Source organism: Felis catus, chromosome E1 (assembly GCF_018350175.1).
Source record: "Felis catus isolate Fca126 chromosome E1, F.catus_Fca126_mat1.0, whole genome shotgun sequence".
NCBI lineage: Eukaryota > Metazoa > Chordata > Mammalia > Carnivora > Felidae > Felis > Felis catus.
Genome location: NC_058381.1, coordinates 57,304,780 through 57,327,202, shown reverse-complemented (window position 1 = coordinate 57,327,202; position 22,423 = coordinate 57,304,780). Strand labels below are relative to the sequence as shown.

At 64.0% G+C, this 22,423-nt stretch overlaps 1 protein-coding gene across 4 annotated transcripts in view; it reads right to left on the bottom strand.

The window, feature by feature from the left end:
* Nucleotides 1-22,423, bottom strand: part of SEPTIN9 (septin 9) — a 151,940-nt gene that overhangs the window by 88,813 nt on the left and 40,704 nt on the right. The window contains exon 1 of one of the 4 annotated variants that reach the window (XM_023244094.2): nt 2,622-2,805. The exons of the other annotated variants lie outside the window; for them this stretch is intronic. Coding sequence (XP_023099862.1) covers nt 2,622-2,676 — 55 coding nt within the window. The 5' untranslated portion in view covers nt 2,677-2,805. Of the gene's footprint in view, nt 1-2,621; nt 2,806-22,423 lie in introns of those variants that run through there. 4 annotated transcript variants of the gene reach the window in all.

The window sequence follows — 22,423 nt, the reverse complement described above, 5'->3', positions numbered from 1 at the left end:
GAGCACGTGCCTGGCGACCTGCCCTCTCCGACCACTCCGGAACTATCGGGGCGCAGCGACTGCTGCGGGGCCGGCGGGGCCCTCCCCACCTCCCTCGTCCTACCTTGCGGAAACCCAGATGGCACGTGGGCAGCCCCACGGACACACACCGGCGCTCCCCCGGCTCTATGCTGCTGCCTCCCTCCCCAGGACCGTCCGAACTCCCGGCGGGCACGCCTGGCCCTCCGATCCGCTCCAAAGGGCCCCTTCTCGTGCCCCGTTCTCCAACGGGTCGGCTCATTCCGGCCTCCCCCACTTGTGCTTTGCCGCCCGGGACCCGGATGCTCTTCTCCTTCCTTGCGCAAATGAATTCCGACTTTCGCCCAAGGTCTGCCTCCTCCACAGCGACCTTTCTCAGCCGGGGCTCTGCCAGATTGTATCACTCACTGCAGCTCTGGGTCTTCCACGGTCTTCCTCCGCCGGCTCCTGGCCCACGTCCGTCCACCCCAGGCTCAGTCGCCAACACCTGCTCCCCTCCAAGCTCCGGGGGCACTTAGGGAGGCCATTCCGGTCCCCGAGCTGGGCGAGAAGGGCCCTAGCACACGCTTCCACTCACTGGGACGCCGGGAGGGCTCTAACACCGACTCCTGTGCCTTCGGGGCACTTTCGACTGCCCAGAGCACACAGCAGGGGGACCGGTGCACGCACGGAACCACACGGAACCGGAGAGTCCCTAAGAGCGAAAACTCTCCCCCTGGAATCACAACACCGCCAACTGTCACAGCAGGCTGGTCTCAATGAGGCCATTGTCTCCGACCAAATGAGAGGGTCAAGAAGCCGCCTGGGAGGCAGCACAGAGGCGGCCCGCATCTCCAGATGGGGCAGGTCGGGGTCAGGATGGAGTTACACGTGGGGACCCCGAGGCAGAAGTGCTGTAACAGCTGTAGGACCACACCACCCCCAAGTCTCCGCCTCCCCATCCGGCCTCGGGGCTACCGTGGAACCCTGCTGTGCCCCCAGAAATCCCAGCCCGCCTGGCCAGGCCGTTTTCATCTCAGGATCTCGCAAGCCAACCCAACTCCCACAGGCCACCAGGCGAATGTACACACAGCGCGGGGCCTGAAGGGGGCAGCCTTCTCCAGACGGGGCGGGTTCTGCCACCAGGACACTTAGGAGATGAAACGCCCTAAGTGCCACAGTGGGAGTCCCAAGGCAGCGGCTGCAGGAGAGCTACGCTCTGGGCAAGCAGACGTGGGGAGACCCCAGTATGAGCATGCTACCCGCAATGTCCAAACAGCAGGGTATAAGCCATCATGGCTCCGCTGAACCGGAACTCCCCTAGTTCCCCCGGTGCTCAGCGCCAGAATCACAAGAGTGTTCCCACTACGGAGTCAGCCAACAGCGGGCGCGTCCTCCGCAAGGGTGTGCCGGCCGCTAGACCCCAAACCCTCTTGTCTCCTGACACCCCTGCTCAAGCCAGCCCAGACCCAATCCCGAATCACAGCCGCTAGGGCTCTGCTCGGGATCCAGCCAGACTCTGGTCCCCAGGAGCGCGCCCGCAGACGCGGCTGACCCCGGGTGGAACATGAGTACTGCAGAGCCCCGGACGCTCAGATGCCAGCCCTGGCTCTGCCCCCCGGTGGCTGGACGACCTCCAGGCTCGGCCTGGCACCCGGACGTCCAAAACTCCTTCCAGCCTAGCCTCCCCAAGGCTGGGCCCACCGGAGGACTCCGCCGGAGGCCGCCGGGAGCCCCTTCGAGGGGCGTGGGCTCCAGGTCCCAGCAGAGGTAGGCCCGCCCCTCAGAAATCCGGCCCCAGGAGCACCGAAGACTATTGTGTGAGCTTCCCTCCCGACCGCTTTATTTACTCCCCAGGACGCAGGACGCAGAGCCACAGGCAGTCACGAGGACGCACGAAGGCGCGCGCTCACGCGCGCGCGCGCGCGCGTGCACACACACACACACACACACACACACACACACACACACACACGGTCGGAGCTGGGAAGCCCCGCGCCCTCGGAGGGCAAAGCCCCCTAAGTCTCGGCACACTCTGTAAACCCCGAAGGGGGGAGCGGACCAAAAGGCGCTCCCTACCGGCACGCAGGCCCCAACTCCCCAGGAGGCGGAAGGGGGGGTGTCCCCAGGCCTGGATGGGGGCCCCAGGGGCGCCCCCCTCTAGACCCCGCCGGCACGGGCCGTGTCCGCTCGGCGGCCTCCCCCAGCCGGAATTCGACTCGGTCGGGGCCCCCGAAGCTGGTGTGGGGGAGGGCGGCGGCGCCCGGGGCAGGACGCAGGGGCGGGGGACGGGCTCCCCGACCCGCCGCGGGGCCGCGGGGGCCCGAAGGCCGACGGGGGAGCGCCGGAGGGAGGGGACCGAGTGACCCCCGAGAGGGAGCCGCGCGCCCGGGCCGGGGCCGCGGGCGCCCCTCGAGCCCTCGAGGGGGCTGTCGCCGCTCGGGCAGATACAATAAAAGGAAGGAAGCGGGGAGGCAGCGCGGGGCCCGCCGAGGCGCGCGGTCCCCCGAACCGGGTCCTCCACGTAGGCGACGAGGGCGCGGGACCGGGGGGGGGGGGGGGGGCGCGGCGGCAGGGCGCCCCCTCGGGGGTCCCGCCGGCCCCTCCGCGCGCCCGGCACCCACCTTCGAAGTCCGAAATGATCCCGTCCAGCTGCGCGTTGACCGCGGGGTCGGACATGGTGGCTCGCGCGGAGGGCGGCGGCGAGGAAGCGCCCCGGAGGCCCGGGCCCTGCGCCCGCGCTCCCGCCGAGCAGAGCTGGCCGCCCGCGCCCCTCGGCCCCCGGGCTCGGCTGAATGAATGGGGGAGGCGGGCGGGCGCCGGGCCTCGGCTCCCCGCGCCCCCGCCCCGCCCCGCCCCCGCCGCCCGGGCGGATCAGGTTCCCGCACCCGGCCCGGCCTCCGCGGCTCGCACTGGCTGCTCCGCCCGCCCGTCAAGGCCTGGGGCTGGGGTGGGGGTGGTGGAGGGCTGGGGCCCGAGCGGCCGCCGCGGGGACAGGCCGAGTCCTGGGCGCGCGACCCGGCGCCCCGCTCCGCCCCGCCTGGCCCCGCGCCCCGGGACGGCGACCGACGCGGCCCGGCCCCTCCCCCCCGGACGCCCCGCCGCGGCCAGATGTGGGCGGATGTGGGGGCCGGGCGGCGGCGCGGGGGCGGCGCCGAGGGGGGGGAAGAGATTCCTCCCCTTCCCTGGGGCGCAGGGTTCCTCCTGCGGGAGGTTTTATTTACGCAGCCAAACAAAGTTCACCGCCGCCCGCCGCCGCCGCCTTCCCGCGCTCAGCGCCTGCAAGGGTTAAGCGCCGGAGCTGGCGGGCCGCGGGACCCCCGCCTGTTGGCCCGGAGCCTCGGGGCGAGGGGCGAGCGCGGGAGTCACGTGGCCAGGCGAGAGGTCCGGCCCTCCGGCTACTCCCCACCCCCACCCGACCACCCCCGGGGGTGACAGAAAAGGTGCCAGGCTACCGGGGGCGAGGGGCAGGGAAGAAGGAGCGCCCGGGCCACAACGGCCAGGGACGTGTGCCCACCCCCCCACCCCCCCGCCTCCACACTAAGGGCCTGCTTGGTGGCCCAGCGTAGACCCCGGTCTTCCCCCTGGTAAGGCGGACATATTTCACAGGATCTGAAGGAAGGGGTTCCGGAATGGGAGGCAAGGGGTCTCCCCGTCTCCTCTGGACCTCAGGCGGGGCCTTGCCCTCCAGGACACAACTTGTGCACTTCCCCATCCATTCCCAAACACCGATTAAATGCGCAGGCAGGTCCTCCAGGAGGCTGGGGACAACAGGAGGGGTTGGAACTTGAGAAGCAACACGACAGAGCCCCCAGGACCAGGACGGGCCCTCCAGGTCTGGCACCTACAGCGGAGGGGACCTCCCTTCCACTGCCCTGGCTGGTTGGTTGGGCGCTCCTGTCCACTCTCCCCCTTGTTATCTTAGACCCAGAACCTCTGTCCCAAGTCAGGCCGGGTGGCACTACACCTTCCGGGCTGGCCACCGTCCCCTCCGTGTGGCATCTGAGCGCCCGAGAGCTCATCCTGGGTCTCAGGTTGGTGACTGCCACTCCTCTCCCAGCCCCTACACCCCTGGTTCTGAAAGATCCACTGAGGCCCGCCTGCCACCCCAGTGCTTCCCCACCTCTTTGAGAGAATACGCCGGGTTCAGGGGGGCCTTTATCAAAGAGATGAAATCAAGTCCTTTCTTTTTAAAGAAAAGCGGTCACTCCCTCCCTCATGCTTTGGATATTTTGAACTATTTTCAACCAAGTGAGTTTGTGGATGTGGAAGTGCAAAACCACAGACATTTCGGAGGCGCAGGCCCCGTCATCTGCCTGGGAGCCCGGGGTTCAAAACCGGAGTCACCAGCGGCATTAATGGCCCCCCGGATGGTTCCCACGCCAGCCCTGGCCGCTTCCAACCCTCTGGGCCACCTGTCCGTCCCGCGTCTGGGAGTTTGGGGGTCCCCCGCCCGTGAGGCACGGGCTAAGCACACGGGCCCCTGGAAAGATGCCGGTCCACAGCGTTATTGGCCAGCGTTTTTATAAAAAGCACCTGGTGAGCGCAGACACACCCACGTGATTGTTCTCCCGAGAGCTGGCATCCAGTACCACCAGACTGGCACAGGGGCGGCTTCTTGGGCATTATTCATTTCCACTCACAGCGGAGCCGAGCAGGCTTAGGCTTATCTCCTCGAGGAGCCCGGCCAGGGTGTCCGCCTCACCCAAACGCTCCCCTGTGGGAACGCAGAGGACAAGGGCAGGAGGGAAGCGACCTCCGCGGCCAGAAAGCGCCCCACGGCGGCACGGCCGAGCTCGGGAGCCCATCCGGGCTGCCCCCCCCCCCCCCCCGCCTTCGGCTTAACCGCTGGGGCTCCGGTTGCCAAACCCTGACACCTCCAGGTGAGGAGACTCCCCACACTCCCTCCAGCAACCCAACCCAGCGCTTGGCCACACTCCCAGCCAGGAAGTTCACCCTTGTATCTAACCAGCTGCTCTAATTGTACATCGTTTAGTGCCTCCTTTTTTCTGTCCTCGGAGGAGATGGGAAACAGCTGGGCGCCACCCTTCCCATAATAAGCACCTTCTCCAAACTCGAAGATAATCCGGCCCGCTGCTGGGCCTTCTCTTTCTCGGCTTGGATCATCCATCTGGCCCTGTCTCAGCCCTGCCTGTGAGCACCTCTGATCTCTGCGTCCAGCCTGTAGCTCCAGGACTTGAGGAGGCCTGATGCTTATGGGGAGGTGAGGGGCCCCCGGCCCCCTCCTCGGGGCAGAACGGTCCAGGCCAGGGGCAGGACGGGCAATCCTGGCGGGGACGCTGGGCAGAGAAAGGTGGCAGCAGCAGAGAGAGGACGGTGAGCTGAAAGGTGGCGAAACGGAACCGTAAGGCCTCCGCGTTCCGTCACGGCGCACTCTCCTAAGACCACGGGAGAAGGCGAGACTGTCTGTAGGCCTGGCCCGGGGGGAAGGTGTGACCAGAGGGACAGCGGAGGGTCCACCCACCTCACGGGTCCCCCGTGAGACCCTATAGTGGGAGCTCTGAAAACACACACCCACCCGAACCTCGGAATGGGACCTGATCCGGCACACACATCTCTGCTGATATAATTAAGGGGAGGATCTCGAGATAGGACCACCCTGGGTTAGGCTGGCCCCTAAATCCAATGACAGGTGTCCTCACGAGAGACCAAAAAGGAGGAGATGCAGAGAAGGCCGTGGCAAGTCAGAGGCAGAGCCCGGAGAGATGTGGCCACAAGCCAGGGAACACTTGGGACCCGGGAGGCTAGAAGAGACAAGGAAGGCGTCTTCCCTCAGAGGGAGCAAGGCTCTGCTGACACCTTGGCTTCCGGCTTCTGGCCTCCAGAACGTTAGAGATGACGTTTCTGCTGTGTTAAGCTCCTCGCGTGTGGTCCTTTATAATGGTGGCCCCCAGACACTCTACGGACATTGACCCCATCGACGCCTCCCCCAGAGATCTACAGACCCGCAAAACCTGCTGTAGGTCAGGAACGCTGCCGGGCAGGTGGCAGTCCTTGGGGGACTGGGGGGGGGGGGGGCTGGGGACACGTGGGACAGCAAGCAGCAAGTTTTAGTAAGAACACCTGGGGGCCAGGGATGGGCAAGAAAGGTGTGAAACGAAGTCCAGTTCAGGCTTTTCTGGAAATGGGAAGAGAAACCCCACAGGTCAGGCCCCGGTGGGATGAGCCTTGGGAAAAAGAGAGAGGAAATCGATGGGAGGAAACAGCCGTTTGGCTCGAAGTCAGTATCCATGACCCCGGGCTCCGTGTGGGGATCGGGGAGCAGGGGGAGGACAGTGGCTTTGTGCCTGCCCGCCCGCCCTGGGCCTTTGGACAGGACACCCTGTTACGTGGACCATCTGTTTCCTCATAGACCAGGGCGAAGGCCCATGGTCTCAGCTCTGCCTGGGCCTGGAGCACAGTAGGGCCTCCCGGAGCTCCAGAGCCTTGGACCCATCGGCGGCCGGACCTTCCACAGCTCCCAAGTTCCCTCAGGCCGCCATCTTTGTAAATGGTTGCACCATCCACCTAGCGGCTCAGGCCGAGTGTCCGGGCATCGCCCTCGGGTCCTCTGTTGCCCTCACCCCCGCATCCGGGCCATCAGTGAGTTTCCACCTCCACGATATCTGCAGGCCAGGCTGCTTCTAACCTCAAGTGCCCCCAACACGGGCGGGGCAACCCTGATGTTTAACAACCTGCCCGCATTTAACACCGCATAGCATTTCCTACCTACAGATAAGGCAAGTTGTGGACTTCCAGAACACAGAAGATAGAGTAAAATGTAATGAAATACTTAGGAAGTGTGGGTGCTATATATGCGTTACCTTCGTCTTTGAGGAGATTACTTGTCAGTAATTCCTATTATGTAAGTCTAACGGATGATTTCATCATGCAACTTGTTCCTAACAGGGGCATTTTGTTACGATGCTAAAATACACATAACATAAAATTCATCATTTTAACCACTTTTTTTTAATGTTTACTTTTGAGAGAGAGAGAGAGAGAGATGGGGGGGAGAGGGGGAAGGGACAGAGAGAGAGGGCTCTGAGCCGGCTCCGAGCTGTCAGCACAGAGCCCGATGCGGGGCTCAAACTCGCCAACCGCGAGATCGTGACCTGAGCCAAAATCGGACGCTCAAGCGACCGAACCACCCGGGCGTCCCTTAAACCGCTTTTAGGAGCACTAAAGCACATCACGCCGTTGTGGACCCGTCAACACCAACCACCCCCACAACTGCTGTCGTCCGAGACCGAAATTCTTATTTCCGTTAAACAATAACCCCCCGTTTTCCCCTCTGCGCCCCCAGCCTATGGCAGTCACCGTCATGCTTTCTGTCCCCGTGAATGTGGCTACTCTAGGGAAAGTCCTACACGTGAACCCTTAGTGTATTTGTCCTTTGTGCCTGGCTTATTTCACTGAGCGCCATGTCCTCAAGGCCCATCCATGTTTTCGTCTGTCAGGATTTCCTTCCTTTTTAAAGCCAATGTTCCATTGTAGGTACATTCACACCACGCTGTGTTTATCCAGTCATCCATCAGTGGACGTCTGGGCGGCTCCCACCTTTCTGGGCTGCTGTGAATAACGCCGCACAGAACGTGGGTTGTGCACATATCCCTTTGAGTTCCTCTTTAATGCTTCTGCGTATTTACCCCGAAGTGAAATTGCAGATCATACGGTGATTCCGGGTAATTTAATTTTAAGCAGTCAGTTACTTCTATTTTCTGTTTTGTATCTTCCATAAAACAGTAAGTTCTGTTTTTTATGTGATACGTGATTAAGTTTCCAATAACGGCTGCGTCGAACGACCAGCTCACGAGATAGCTCAGAACGTAAGAGTTGGCTGTCCCCCCACTGTCGCTCTCCGGCCTGCATTCCTGTGGAGCCTCCTGACCCACCTGCTGGCTTCCGTTCTTGCTTCCCTCCATCCAGATCCCAAGGAGGCTTTAAGATCAGATGACGTCGCCTCCCATGGCCTTGTTCACACTTAGAAGCAAGTGCAAACTCCTTCCCTGGGTTGCCAAGGTCCCACAGGCCCTATCCACCCTGCCTACTCCTTGGCCTCCACACTGCCTTCTGCCCCAGGACATCTGCCTTAGCTGTTCTGCCCGGAGAGCATCCCCTAGGTCTCCCCGCCTAGGTCTCCCCCACGGCTGGTTCCCTGTCTGTCATTTCTGTCTTAAATATCAGAACCGCTATCCCAGGGTCCCCCCAGGAGACCGCCTGACAAAGCTGCTTCCCTGCCTCCAGGCATACAACCGGGGACTCCAATCCCTTTGGAATGGCAAAGTTCAGTCTCCTTCGCGGGACGGCAGGGTCCCGGTGACTCCTCACAGGGAGTCAGCCCACAGCGGGGCAGAGGGGACATTCAGAAGTCACTCGGCCACCGTGCAGACCTCCCCAGCTCGGCGGTCAGGATGACAGGCAGGGCGCCGTCTGCACCCGGCCCGAGGCTCTGGGACCCCGTCTCCCTTCCCACCGCCCCGCGACCCCGACGGCGGCCACGCTTCGGGCCGCGGAGTCTCCGAGGCTGCCCGATTTTGAATCTTCCCGTGAAGCCTGTCTGTGGGTACGGCTGACATTTAATCAGTGCGTAGGTTACACAACACCCTTACACCATCTGCCCGGCTGCTTAAATGCAACCAGAAGGTTTCACTTCAAAGGGGAATGCCGTTTTCTTAGCACATGATTAATCTGTTCCCCAGCCTCCCCAGTTATCGCCCCGGCCTGCTTTGTTCGGAAAATTTACAGCGAACCCTGACCACGGCAGCCTGGGCCTCATCTCTGAGGCAGGGAGCTTTCGAAACAAAGTAGGGCTCTTCTAAATTCAGGCTTTGGAGTCACCGGAGGGAGCGGCTGGTCTGCAGGCCCCGGGCAAGCTCTCAGGCCTCCCCCCCCCCAGCCCCGCTGACAGGTGCTCCCGCGTCCAGCCTCTGGCTCGGCCCGCGGCCCCGCCGTTTTCAGTTTCACTTGTAAATTTTACTGCAGTGACATGGAAAAGCCACTGGGACCACGGGAGCCAAGGAAGGGGCAGCGGCCGCTCGCACGGAGGGACAGGAGACTCGTGGGAAACCGTGACCCTCCAAGGCGACTCCTCGCCGGCCGAACCCTAGCTTGTGGCTCAGGCACGTCGCTTATTCCTCGGCCCATCCGATGGGCTTGCGGTTGGCAAACCCAGGCGTCCGGGCCCCCACCGTGGGCTTGGTGAGTTAGCACCCAGATAGGAAGCGGGAGGAGGAAGACGGCCGATGGATGCTTTAGTCCTGAGTGCTCCCTCTTTACACAGTCCGTTGCTACTCCGGCCCCCCGAACAGGGCTTTGGGACGGACCGAGGTCCCCAACTTGCTAGCAGCCGTCTGAGGTCAGAGGTTCGGAGACGGGCTGGGGCACACGGCATCCCTCGCGCCCCGGCTGATGCGGAGGCACCCCCCTTGCCCTCCCGGTGGCTCCAGAGTCACACAAGGGGCCGGCCTCGAAGGCGTGGCCGGCCTGGTACCAACCCCGCCTCGAAGCAGCAAGCGGCTGTCCACCCGGGGCTGCCAGGACACCTGGCTGGGCCACACCCCCGGGAGGACAGGCCGTCCCCTCGGTGTCCCGACCTCCTCACCGCTTTTCTCAAGCAGGCACCCTGCTCTGCGGGCTCAGCGGCCAGAGGCAGCGTGGGGACAAGGGCCGAGTCACCGGCCTGCCCGAGCTCCACGTCAGCAGGAACAACAGAATCTGAGCGGGATCCGAGCTGAGGAGAAAGAACAACAGGCCCTCTGCGGCCAAACTTATTTTTAAAGTCGCCGCCGTGACCGAGGTGACGTCGTCCCCAGGGAGCCGCCCGTCCGCCTACCGCCGTGGACTACGGCCACATGCCCTGACGGCGTCCCCGTCCGCTGCCCAGGAGACGGCCAGCAGGTGGGAGGAAAGCGCGCTGAGGTTCGGAGAGGCGGCCGTCAGCACAGGAAGGGCAGGAAAGGGGGAGCCTTCCTCTCTGCGCCCTCCTTTCTAAGGGTCTCCGGGGCACATGCGGCGTGCACAGCTCTTGCTGGAATCCCCCTTCCGTGCCCGCCCCCTAAACGCCCATGCCCACCTCCAGTGACGGGCAGCCCAGTGCCTCTCAGCTGCCTCCTCTATCTGCGTCCAGTTGGGGCTGCTTAAAAAAGAGATGGCCGTAGAAATTTCGAGAAAGGGGCCGAGACGCCGGCCCCCCAGGAGGGGGCTCCCAGGGGGACATCAGCTCTCGTGCGTCCCTGGCAAAGGTAGAAACCTGAGTGCAGAAGCTTGCCAGGGACAGAGCAGGGCTTGCTCTGGGACCCGGAAGAGAACTGGCTTTCCATCAAACGGTCACCGTGGGGAAACGTCCCCAGAAGCCAGCCTGTAAGCCCAGGGCTGCAAAGCCGGAGGCAGCTCCAGAACTCCCCCCAGGGGGTAAGCCCAGGGTCAGGGCGGGAGGGGAGAAGGCTGGGTGCCTCCTCCACGGTCTGTGGCAGGCGGCTGTGGGCTCAGCAGGGAAGCCACGCGTATCTCGGGACAGACTCTTGAGCCGGCAGGTCCCCAGCCCCGGCCTCTCCCATGTCGCTGCCGCCTCCTTGCTTCCACTGAGCATCTCGGACCACGTGTCGCCTTCCCTGCACCTCCACGGAAGGACGGAGAAGAAAAGGAGGAGACAGCCAGCTCACGAAGGAGACACTCGAGCACGTCTGGCGGACGAAGGGACCGGCGTCAGCAGCCAAAAGGTGCACGGGGCTCCCTGCGGGCTGGGTTTTCCACCCTCTCCTGCCCACCACGAACCGAGAGAGGGTTCTGTACCACCAGCGGCGCCCCTTGCCCGGCGTGACCCCCGAGGGGGGGAGGGTGGCCCCCGTGCCACAGCGTACCTGAGACACACCCTCTCGGCCTAGGCCCAGAGCCTTGGGGACAGAAGGCTCCGTGGCGGAGGGAGGCCGGCTGGGCCCCCTCCCGACAATCTGGTATTGCTTTCCTGGATAATGACGTCTCCCCAGCGCCCTTGCTGCTGGGGCCGGCCGGCAGCCACAGCAACCTCAATGAACCATTTGTCCCTCGTGTGAAGTGACCTCAGGGACGGGGACGTAATGGGTTTGCTGTTAACACACCCCGCCTGGTGCTCTCCCCCCGCCCCCAACCCCAGCGTGAGTCATTTGCCAAGATGACAAGGCTGGGCTGAGGGCCCCGACCAGGGGGCTGCCAGCTCTGGCCGGGCTGTGAGCAGACAGACCAGGACAAAGGACAAAGGCTGCCACCCAGCACAGAGCCCCCCCCCCCCGACTGTACATCTGGGGCCCCTGAAGCAAGCGGAAGGCCCCTAGGTGTCTCTGATTCCTTGGGCACCCGGGCAGCTGTGTGGCCCTGCCCGTTTGGGGACAGACAGTCTTCCTGGAGATCCCTGCAAATGGGGAGCTGAAGGGGCGAACCAATGTGGACCTGGCCAGGGAGGACAGGAACAAGACGCTGTCGCCCTGGTGCTCTGGGACGGCACCAATCAGAGGCAGCTTTGGGGCATCACAGTCCCTACGGACGCTCAGGCGCTCTCGTGCACTTGGCCGCGGGCTCCAGGGAGGAAGCGGGCAGGCTGCAGGCCGGCCTCCCTGCTCGGGGTGCCCGCTACTCCCAGCCTGGCTCGAAGCTGCCGGTGGGACACGCCTTCTAGAATGCGCACGTGACCCGTCACCTGCTGAATACGGCGAGGGGGTCCGCGAGGCTGTCCCTGGCCCTCCGTCTGCACCAGCCGCTCCTGCCTCCTGTCCCCGTGCGTCTCCACGTTCTCTGCTCCCGCCCCGCTTTGCCAGGTCCCGGACAAGCCAGTGTCACAGATCTGTGCCTGTTCTCTCCCGTTCCCTCTGCCCAGGAGGCCCTCCCACCCTCCTCGGCCCGGCTCATTCCTGAGCCTTCAGGTACTCAGCTCAGGTGCCGCTTCTGAGGAGCCTCCCTGGAACCCCTGGGTGGAGGGACTCCTTCCCAGACCCTCCCTCCTGTGGGTTTTCCCAGTGACGGGCACCCCGGACGGCTGGAGGAGGAAGCCAGGCGGTGGACATCAGGAGGTGGGGTTCGCGGAGGAGGGAATCAGCCTGGGGAAGCGACAGTCCTCTCCTGCCACGGAAAAGGACACAGCCAGAGGAAGGAGGAAGTGACGAGCATCACCGTGTCGGGGGCCCCGCCACCCTGCCGGCCTGATGGGCCACCTCCTCCTAACAGCTGTTCTCCAGCAGAGACAGACGTCTCACCTCGTGAACAGGGTGGGGATGTTCCAGAGGGGGCCACGTCTACACTGGTCCCAGAGACCGTGGAGTCTGGATCTCTGGGGCTTGTTCCAGCCACGTGGCCGCAGACCTGGCCCCGGGCCCGCCACCCCTGCCCAGGGGAGCACACATCTGGAGCTGCACAGCCCCAGGGGCAGGGCGGGGCAGGGAATCCGCCCGGCTGGCCAAAGCCACAGCACAAGTGGAGAACAGACGGGCGCGCAAACCCAAGCGGAGCCTTTGGTCCCGCGGGCATCGTTCCCGAGGAGGTAACCGCGGGCATTCCAAGGCCAGCGACTCACCGGATGTCAGCACCCCCCCCAGGCCCCCGGCCCACCCCACCGCCGGAGCCTATGGGGCACATGTGGTCTTCTGGGCCGGCGGCGTGTGCGAGGCCCGGGGTGCAGAGGCTCCCCCTCGGTCACGAATAATCTCGATCGTCGGTCGAGGAATCGTCCAGCGCCGCAGTCCCATCGGGGAACCCACGATCTCAGGACCACACGGCTTCCCTGGCGCCCGTCCCACCCGCACAGCCGCGGTCATCCGGAACACAACAGCAGCCGGTGCCGATCCAGCAGGCCCCCCGAACCTCCTTCTGGGCAGGAGGAACGGACGTTCAGAACGCTGACCCCGGGATCTCCAAAAGGAAGCGAGCGCTGTGCGATCGGACCCCCTATGACAACAGAGGTCCGCATGCAAACCTTGCAGGAAGACGTTTGTCACCAAAGGATAACAGACCGGGCTAAAGCAGTGGCCTGCAGCTAAATGTTTAACAACCTGCCCTGGTGGCCGGTGGCTGGGGCCGGGGGTGGGGAGCCTGGTTGATAACATTCGCCCATGGCCGTGATGTAAATGGTCCCCACCAAGGCCGGGTTCGAGCTACCGACACGACGTGACTGAGCACGGACTTGGCGAGGGTCGCGCCCACCGCTAGCCGTTAGCTGTCACCTAACCCCAGGTTCTTCTTCTTCTCTGGGGACAGCGAGGCGCCTACGGTGCCCTTTTGCGGCACAAAACAGCCGCGGCCGGTGGGGTTCACCCGGCAAGCCAACCCGGTCACCGGCCCACCGGGGTGAGGCAGGCAGGTTTGCGAGGCTGCGCGGGGGCTCAGGGAGAGAGACGGCTGGGATGATCGAGCGATGACGTCTGCCCCAGCCTCGGGACAGGAGGCTGGTGGCACCTATGCCCAGCATCGGCCATTCCTGACCTGAAGACGTCGCGCAGGCTCCCTGCAAACGTCACTTTTCCCCAATCTCGCCTTTCCCCGGAGCGATCCCTGCCACAGGACCGGCCACCGACTCTGTACGTGCAAAGGGGGCTAGTGGTGTGTGCGGCACAGACCCTAGGTGCCCTTCATCACATCTAATCTCCCTCTCTTCCATCGTGACAAAAGTTTCAGCTGGGCACACGGTTGCCCAACGAAAGAATACATTTCCCAGTTAGCCTTGCTGCTTGCGGTGGCCCTGTGACTAGGTTCTGGCCCGCAGGAGGGGAGCTGAAGTGTCTAACTTTCAGGACACTCCTGCCCCTTCCCCTCCCGTAGCTGGAGTGCAGATGTGATGGCAGGAGCCGGGGCAACCGCCTTGTTTCATGAGATGGACGCCGCACGTTGAGGATAGCAGAGCAGCAAAGAAGGGACACGCCGTGTCCCCGCTGCCCTGGGCCACCGTGATTGCTCACGCTTGGATTGGGAAGAGGGAGAGAAATGAATTTCTCTCTTGCATAAACCTTGTTGTTTCAGTCTTTGTTACACAGCCAGACGGCTCCCTGACTGTTAGCAGCGTGTACCCATCCTCCTTCCAGTCTGGGAGCTCCTTGAAGGCAAGCCAGAGGTCCTAGGCTTTATGCCCCAAGCCCCTGGCAGTGTCTGATACGATAAATGTAGTCAGAGCAAAATGAACCACCTAGGTCACCCACGGTTTGTTTTGTTTGCTTGTTTTGGTATTCGGAATGGGAACGTAAAGGTGTGAGCTTGGCAGAGGACAAACAGCCACATCGGGCAGAGGCGACACCGAATAAAGTCAGGCCCAGAGTAGCCTGGGGACTGCTCTGCGAAGTTCTGTATCGAGATAGATCTTGAGAGGTCACCAACACCAACAGTCAGATGTGTGCCGGACGGAACAGAATCGGCCACTTCAGGGACAGAGCACGCCCTCAGAGCGCGGGCGGGGGCTGAGGCTTCGGCGCTGGGTCACACGGCTGGGTCCAGAGCCGCGTGGCCATTCGCCGGGTAGCAGGACCACAGGGCAAGTTACTTCACCTCTCTGAGCCCTCACTGACTCCCCCGTATCTTAGGAACGACAACGTCCAGACTGAAGGGATTGGTGACAGTAAGGGTCTGGCATGAAAGAGGAACTGGGTAGGGGCGCCTGGGGGGCTCGGTCAGTTGAGCGTCCGACTTCCGCTCACGTCACAGCCTCACGGCTCGTGGGTTCGAGCCCCGCGTCGGGCTCTGTGCTGACGGCTCGGAGCCTGGAGCTGCTTCGGATTCTGCGTCTCCCTCTCTCTCTGCCCCTCCCCGGCTCGCGCTCTGTCTCTCTTTCCTCTCTCAAAATTAAAGACACGTTAAAAAAGCATTTTTTAAAAAAAATGGGAACTTGGTGATCGGTAGCTTTCATTACCTATAACGTCTAGTGGGGCCCCGTCTGCAGCCGGACCTAGAGGAGCAGAATGGTTTGCGGAGTGTCGCGCAGCTGTTAGCGACAGAGCCAGGACTCGGGCCTGGGCTCCAGCTCCCCCCGCCGCGCCCCTGCTGCGGAATGGGTGGCCCCGGCCGAGCACAAGCAGTGGGTAGTCGGTGAGAAATTCTGACAGTGAGACCGGAATACGTGGGATGATCCTGCGGGTAACTGGGACGATCACGCCTTACTTTGAAACGCGGCAGAGAGAACAATGCGGTGAGCCTACAGGCGGACGGAAGGATGGACAGATGGACAGAGAGGTGATAGAGCGAGCCTGATTCGGCGTCAGCGGCGGAACCTGAGGGACAGGAGTGTGGGCGGGCACCGTAAACTGCTCCCGGCTCCGCCGTGCGGCTGACAATCCTCACGATCCGCGTCTGGAGGAGGGGGGTACAGGGAGCCACGGCAGCTGTCGGAGCGGGGGCAGACCCGCCGAACAGAGCACGTGCTAGGCCGCAGCCTGCGAGCCTGGATGCCTCTCCTGTCTCCTTCTGAAGATCGAAAGAGGGATGTTGATTGAGCGTGTCCCTTAGAGGTTTAAAGGCTCTTGCTTCTCAGTCCTGACTCTCCTCTGCCCCACGTGCACCCGGAAGGTTCTGGGGGGGGGGGGTGGGGGCCAGCCCAGATGCCGGCTCTCCTTCCGCCCTTCTGGGCTCAGTGCTTGGCACACGACCGACGCCAAGCAAACGTCAGCCTCTGCCCCCATGCCTTCCTTGTCTGCCTGCCCGGAGCATTCCCCCAGCAGCCTGGTCCAGCCACCCAGCGGACACTTCTGGACAGCCGGCCAACAGCTTCTTCAGCTATGCTCCGGTCACGCCACAAACATCCTAAGTCATAAATAAAGCACTAGGGACTGTCTCACTAGCTTCCCCTCCCGTGGCGCCTACCCCTCTCCTCACAGGGTTCCGTCCTGGCCCTGGCCCCTTGGTCCCGGAGCCCCTTGCTGGGGTTGCGCCCCCTGAGGCTGCGCCCCAGCCCACGGCAGGCCAAAGGTGGACAGAGAAGCAGGCTGAGGAGTGCAGCCAGTCCTGCGGGAGCCCACCGGGGGGACAGCGCCTTTCTGTGCTGGAGTCCCCACTTGGAGAATCAGACAGAAGACAGGAATGGAGGGGGCCGTGGGGGACAGCAAACCGTAGTGTTAGTGGTAGTGCGTGGAGGGGGAGGAGGGGAGAGGGAAAGGAGAAGGGGAAGAAAGAGAAGGGGGAGGAGGGAGTGGAGGAGAAGGGAGATGGGGAAGAGGGGGAGGGGAGGAGGGAGAGGGGAGGAAGGAGAGGAGGAAAAGGGGGAGGAGGGAGTGGAGGAGGAGGGGGACGAGGGGGACGAGGGGGACGAGGGGGAGGGGAGAAGGGGGAGGAGGGAGAGGGGGAGGAGGGGGAGGAGGAAGAGGGAGTGCAGGAGGGGGAGGAGGGAGAGGAGGGAAAGGGGGGAGGGAGAGGAGGGGAAGGAGGAGGTGGAGGGGAGGGGGAGGGAGATGAGGGGGAGGGGGAAGAGGGAGTGGAGGAGGGGGAGGAGAAGGAGGCAGAGGAGGGAAGGGGGGAGGAGGAAGTGGAGGATGGGAGGAGGGGGAGGGAGAGGGAGAGGGGGAGGAGGGAGTGGAGGAAGAGGGGGACGAGGGGGACGAGGGGGAGGAGGGGGAGGGGAGGAGGGGGAGGAGGGAGAGGGGGAGGAGGGAGAGGAGGAAGAGGGAGTGCAGGAGGGGGAGGAGGGAGAGGAGGGAAAGGGGGGAGGGAGAGGAGGGGAAGGAGGAGGGGGAGGAGAAGGGGAGGGGGGAGTGGGGGAGGGGGAAGGGGGAGATGGGGAGGAGGGGGAGGGGGAGGAGGGGGAGGGGGACGAGGGGGAGGGGGACGAGGGAGAGGAGGGGAAGGGGAAGGGAGAGGAGGGGGAGGGGGAGGACGCAGAGGAGGCAGAGGGGAGGGGGAGGGGGGAGTGGAGGAGGGGGACGAGGGAGTGGAGGAGGGGGAGGAGGGAGAGGAGGAAGAGGGGGAGGAGGGAGTGGAGGAGGGGGAGGAGGGAGTGGAGGAGGGGGAGGAGGGAGTGGAGGAGGAGGGAGAGGAGGAGGAGGAGGGAGTGGAGGAGGAGGGAGAGGAGGGGGAGGGGGGAGGGAGAGGAGAGGAGAGGGAGGGGGAGGAGGCAGAGGAGGGAGGGGGGGAGGCAGAGGAGAGGAGAGGGAGGGGGAGGAGGCAGAGGAGGGAGAGGGGGGAGGGGGAGGAGGAGTGGGGGAGGGGGGAGTGGGGGAGGGGGAGGATGGGGAGGAGGGAAGAGGGAAGAGGAAGAAGGTGGAGAAGGAGACGAGAAAGAGCAGAAGGAGGAGAGAGAGGAGGGGCAGGAGAAGGGGAGGGGGAGAGGGAGGAGGGAGAGGAGGAACAGGGGTAGAGGGAGAGGAGGAAGAGGGGTAGGAGGGAGAGGAGGAGGGCAGGAGGGGGAGGAGGGAGAGGGGGAGGGGAGGAGGGGGAGGAGGGAGAGGGGGAGGAGGGAGTGGAGGAGGGGGAGAAGAAGGAGGCAGAGGAGGGAAGGGGAGGGGGAGGAGGGAGTGGAGGATGGGAGGAGGGGGAGGGAGAGGGGGAGGAGGGAGAGGAGGAAGAGGGGGAGGAGGGAGGGGAGGAGGGTGAGGAGGGGAGGGGGGAGGGAGATGAGGGGCAGGGGGAAGAGGCAGAAGAGGGAGAGGGGGAGGAGGGGAGGGAGGGGGGGCAGGGGGAGGAGGGGGGAGGGAGATGAGGGGGAGGGGGAGGAGGCAGAGGAGGGAGAGGGGGAGGAGGAGGAGGGGGAGGAGTGGAGGAGGGGGAGGAGGGGAGGGGGGAGGGAGATGAGGGGGAGGGGGGGAGGCAGAGGAGGGAGAGGGGGAGGGGGGGGGGGGGGGGAGTGGGGGAGGGGGAGGATGGGGAGGAGGGAAGAGGGAAGAGGAAGAAGGTGGAGAAGGAGACGAGAAAGAGCAGAAGGAGGAGAGAGAGAGGAGGGGCAGGAGAAGGGGAGGGGGAGAGGGAGGAGGGAGAGGAGGAACAGGGGTAGAGGGAGAGGAGGAAGAGGGGTAGGAGGGAGAGGAGGAGGGCAGGAGGGGGAGGAGGGAGAGGGGGAGGGGAGGAGGGGGAGGAGGGAGAGGGGGAGGAGGGAGTGGAGGAGGGGGGAGAAGAAGGAGGCAGAGGAGGGAGGGGAGGGGGAGGAGGGAGTGGAGGATGGGAGGAGGGGGAGGGAGAGGGGGAGGAGGGAGAGGAGGAAGAGGGGGAGGAGGGAGGGGAGGAGGGTGAGGAGGGGAGGGGGGAGGGAGATGAGGGGCAGGGGGAAGAGGCAGAAGAGGGAGAGGGGGAGGGGGAGGAGGGGAGGGAGGGGGGGCAGGGGGAGGAGGGGGGAGGGAGATGAGGGGGAGGGGGAGGAGGCAGAGGAGGGAGAGGGGGAGGGGGAGGAGGGGGAGGAGGGGAGGAGGGGGAGGAGGGGAGGGGGAGGGAGATGAGGGGGAGGGGGGGAGGCAGAGGAGGGAGAGGGGGAGGGGGGGAGGGGGAGGAGGGGGAGGAGGGGAGGGGGAGGGGGAGGGAGATGAGGGGGAGGGGGGGAGGCAGAGGAGGGAGAGGGGGAGGGGGAGGAGGGGGAGGAGGGGGAGGAGGGGAGGGGGGAGGGAGATGGGGGGAGGAGGCAGAGGAGGGAGAGGGGGAGGGGGAGGAGGGGGAGGGAGAGGGGGAGGGGGAGGAGGGGGAGGGGAGTGAGGGGGAGGAGGGGGAGGAGGGGGAGGAGGGGGAGGAGGCGGAGGAGGGAGAGGGGGAGGGGGAGGAGGGGGAGGAGGGGGAGGAGGGGAGGAGGGGAGGAGATGAGGGGGGAGGGGGAGGAGGCAGAGGAGGGAGAGGGGGAGGGGGAGGAGGGGGAGGAGGGGAAGGAGGGGGAGGAGGGGAGGAGGGGATGGAGATGAGGGGGAGGGGGAGGAGGCAGAGGAGGGAGAGGGAGAGGGGGAGGGGGAGGAGGGGAAGGAGGGGGAGGAGGGGAGGGAGATGAGGGGGAGGGGGAGGAGGCAGAGGAGGGAGAGGGAGAGGGGGAGGGGGAGGAGGGGGAGGAGGGGGAGGTGGGGGAGGAGGGGAGGGGGGAGGGGGGAGGGAGATGAGGGGGAGGGGGAGGAGGCAGAGGAGGGAGAGGGAGAGGGAGAGGGGGGAGGGGGAGGAGGGGAAGGAGGGGGAGGAGGGGGAGGAGGGGAGGGAGATGAGGGGGAGGGGGAGGAGGCAGAGGAGGGAGAGGGAGAGGGGGAGGGGGAGGAGGGGGAGGAGGGGGAGGCGGGGGAGGAGGGGAGGGGGAGGGGGGAGGGAGATGAGGGGGAGGGGGAGGGAGGGGAAGGCGGGCAGAGAAAACCAGGAGGAGGAGGAGCTGCTTCCTGAGGGAGGGCCGGGTGCCTACACCCCATTACACTTATCACACTTACGATTACTGTTAATTACCACCTATGCCATCACCCCTTTAATCCTCGAGCAACTGCCACGAGGGACCTCTCCATCCCCCAATCTCTCCACGGACGGCAGAGGCGCGAGGAAGGCGGGAGCCTGCCCAGGCCCCGGTGTCAGTGGAGAAGCTGGCACGTGAACGCGGCCCGCCCCCACGCCCATCCTCATGGACCTAAACGCAATCAAGGGCAGCAGGGGCTCTGGCTCCGAGTCCTCGCAGAAGGTTCCAGAGGCCAGGGAGCCCAGACCGGAGGCCGGGCCTGGTGCGCGGCCCCTGTGATGCTCGGGAGGCGCCGTGTGGCGCACGGCGGGCGTTCACCAGGCATGAATGGGGCCAGGATGCTACCCGGCTGTGCCGGGTGAGGCTTCCCGGACACCTCCGTCCTGGCCACCCACGCTGGAGCCCCTACGTGCGTGGCATCGCGTCCCGGCGTAGGAACGCCCTCCCCGGCAGGGGGACCCCACCCACCCGGCCTTACTCGAAGATCCAGATGCGGCCTCTGAGGATAGGCACGCAGGGCCCTGCCGGGGAGGAAGAGGCCGTAGTGCCCCTAAACCCCACCGTGCATGCGTGGGTCCTACGTTAAGTCCTTCACCGTGGAAGGGCCTTCAGATGCCGCAGCCACCGTGCAGGGGACGGGGGTCTCCGCCTAGGATGCCCCCGGTAGAAGCAGCGAATGCATGCCTGACCCACGATCCACGTTCAGGCTCTTTGCACACAGCCCTGGGACCTAAACCAACAGCTACAACGGCCAGGACACGAGGCAAGACCCCCCCCCCCTCCCCGTTGGCCAAGGTTCCAGAGCAGAATCTTGGCAGCCGCCCAGGGGGCTTGTGCCGGGGGGCGGGGGGGGGGGAGCGTTTGCACAAAGCCCTACACGAGCAGCTCTTCGCACACAGGTGGCTGACAGTCACCCACACATCCGTGCCAGGAATCTGGTGCCCGGCCCGCCAGCCACAGGGCGCGGGTAATCCCCAGCTGCTCTCCTAACGCCACTCCGAGACGCCGCCCGAGGCACGACGGGAGGGTCCCTGTTTTCAAGGTCGCATACCCCAGAGGGAGACGCTGGGCAAAGGATTAGAGGCAGGCATTTGGGTCAAAGCCCTTAGCTCTCAGTCCTGCGGCTCAATGGGGGAGCACCCGCCCGTCGGTTCAGCATTTTATTGAGCAGCTACAACGAGCCAGGCAGCACAGAGCACCTGACAGATCAGCTCATGGAAAAACATCCTGATCCCTTCCTGGACCTGACGTTATAGGAAGAAGTTGGGCTTTTCGAGTCGCACAGCTCGCATGAGAAATCCGGCTCAGCTAAGCTATTAGCAGGGTGGGGTCTGGACCAGTTTCCCAACATCTCTGAGCCTCAGCCTCCTTGTGAAACGCCAGGTCCCGGCGAGATGACCCGACAACGTCTGTGGGCATCCAGCACCGGCCCGGGTCGGGTGGGTGGCCAGCCCGGAGGACTTAGACCAGTTCCCCGCTGACAGATGGGTGACAAGCTGGCATCATGCCTGTGTACTCCCCGGGGCAATGTTCGAGTGGTCATTCACCCATGCCCGTCCTCAGGGGCAGGGAAATGGCGGCAGGAGGCGCACGTCCCACACCTGCTTCTCCCAAAGCTCCCCGGAGGCTCAAGTGTCATTTCCTTGCCTGACAGCTGCCGGGAGCCTGGGCCCACGAGCAGCCAGCAGAGCCAGAGCGGTGGTAGGAGGGGCTTGCCGGAGGGGGTCTGAACCTGACCTCGACCTCCAGGGAGGAATGAGTCGTTCAGCCCTCCCTCCCGGCTGGGCCAGGGCCATGGGGGACATCCAGCTCCTGGGAGATGGGCCAGACCACAGGGGTGAGGCCACAGGAATGCCCCTCAATGTCCACAGCAGAACAAGGCCAAGGTGAGACCCAGACCCTGACCAGGGTGCTGGCCGTTCAAGAGACCCGCGTCATGTCAGAGGAGAATGCATAGCCACCCCAGGGCAACTGTGTGAAGCGTGTCTGAATGGGTGCGAGTGTGCATAAGGGAGAGAGGCAGGTCTTGGGCGAGTCCCTGTACCCCTCTGTGCCTCAGTTTCTTCATCTATAAAATGGGGATAACATTACCTTCTTGGAGGGATCACCATGAAATGAAAATGTGTTAATATATTGGAATTTATGGGCGCCTGGGGGGCTCAGTAGGTTAAGTGTCCGACTTTGGCTCAGGTCATGATCTCACAGCGCGTGAATTCGAGCCCCGATGCCGGGCTCTGTGCTGACAGCTCAGAGCCTGGAGCCCGCTTCGGACTCCGTGTCTGTCTCTCTTCCTCTGTCTCAAAAATAAATAAATGTTAAAAACCTTTTTTAAAAAGGAGATGCGTTAATACTGGTAAAGTGCTTGGAACGGTGCCTGGCACAAAGACAAGCCTTATAGGTTTGCTAAATAAGTAACAAAAAAAAGAAACTTTTTCCAAACACCACACGCGTTACTACGCGCTTAAAACAGAGCTTGGCATACGGCAAGCAGCAGAGCCGGTGTTCTCGAATGCTGCCTGAGACCCAGGAGAGCGGCAGATGCTGGGGCCCGGCACCAGGGACCCCCACATGCAACACACAGGCATGTGTCCACGCACACGTGTGACCGTCTGCTTCATGATGACGTCTGGGCTCGGGCAGGTGGGCCACAGGGCGGAGGCTCTGTTTCCGTAGGAACCAGAGACAGCCAAAGACAGATGCCGGGGCGGGGTGGGGGGAAAGCGCTGTAGGATCAAGCCCGGCCGGTCCCCAGCCCCAAAGACAGAGCAGAAGGTGGAGGGCCTGAGCGGAGGGCCCCCCTCTTAGGCATGTTCCCCACATCACTACATTTTGAAATTCAAGCCCTTGTAAAAATAACGGACCCCTGGTCTCGACCTCAGAGGTCCTCTCTCCAGCTTTCCTGAACAGTCGTTACACGGTCCCTGCTTGATTACTTCTAGGCATGGGGAACTCACTACTTGGCGAACTGGCCTGCTCCATGGTCAGATAATCCAGCTTGTGGGCAAAGCGCCTCTTTATGTAATGAGTGAAGCTGTACTTCTGACACCAGCTGTGCATTGGGGAGGAACTCAGACTAAGTCCTTTCCT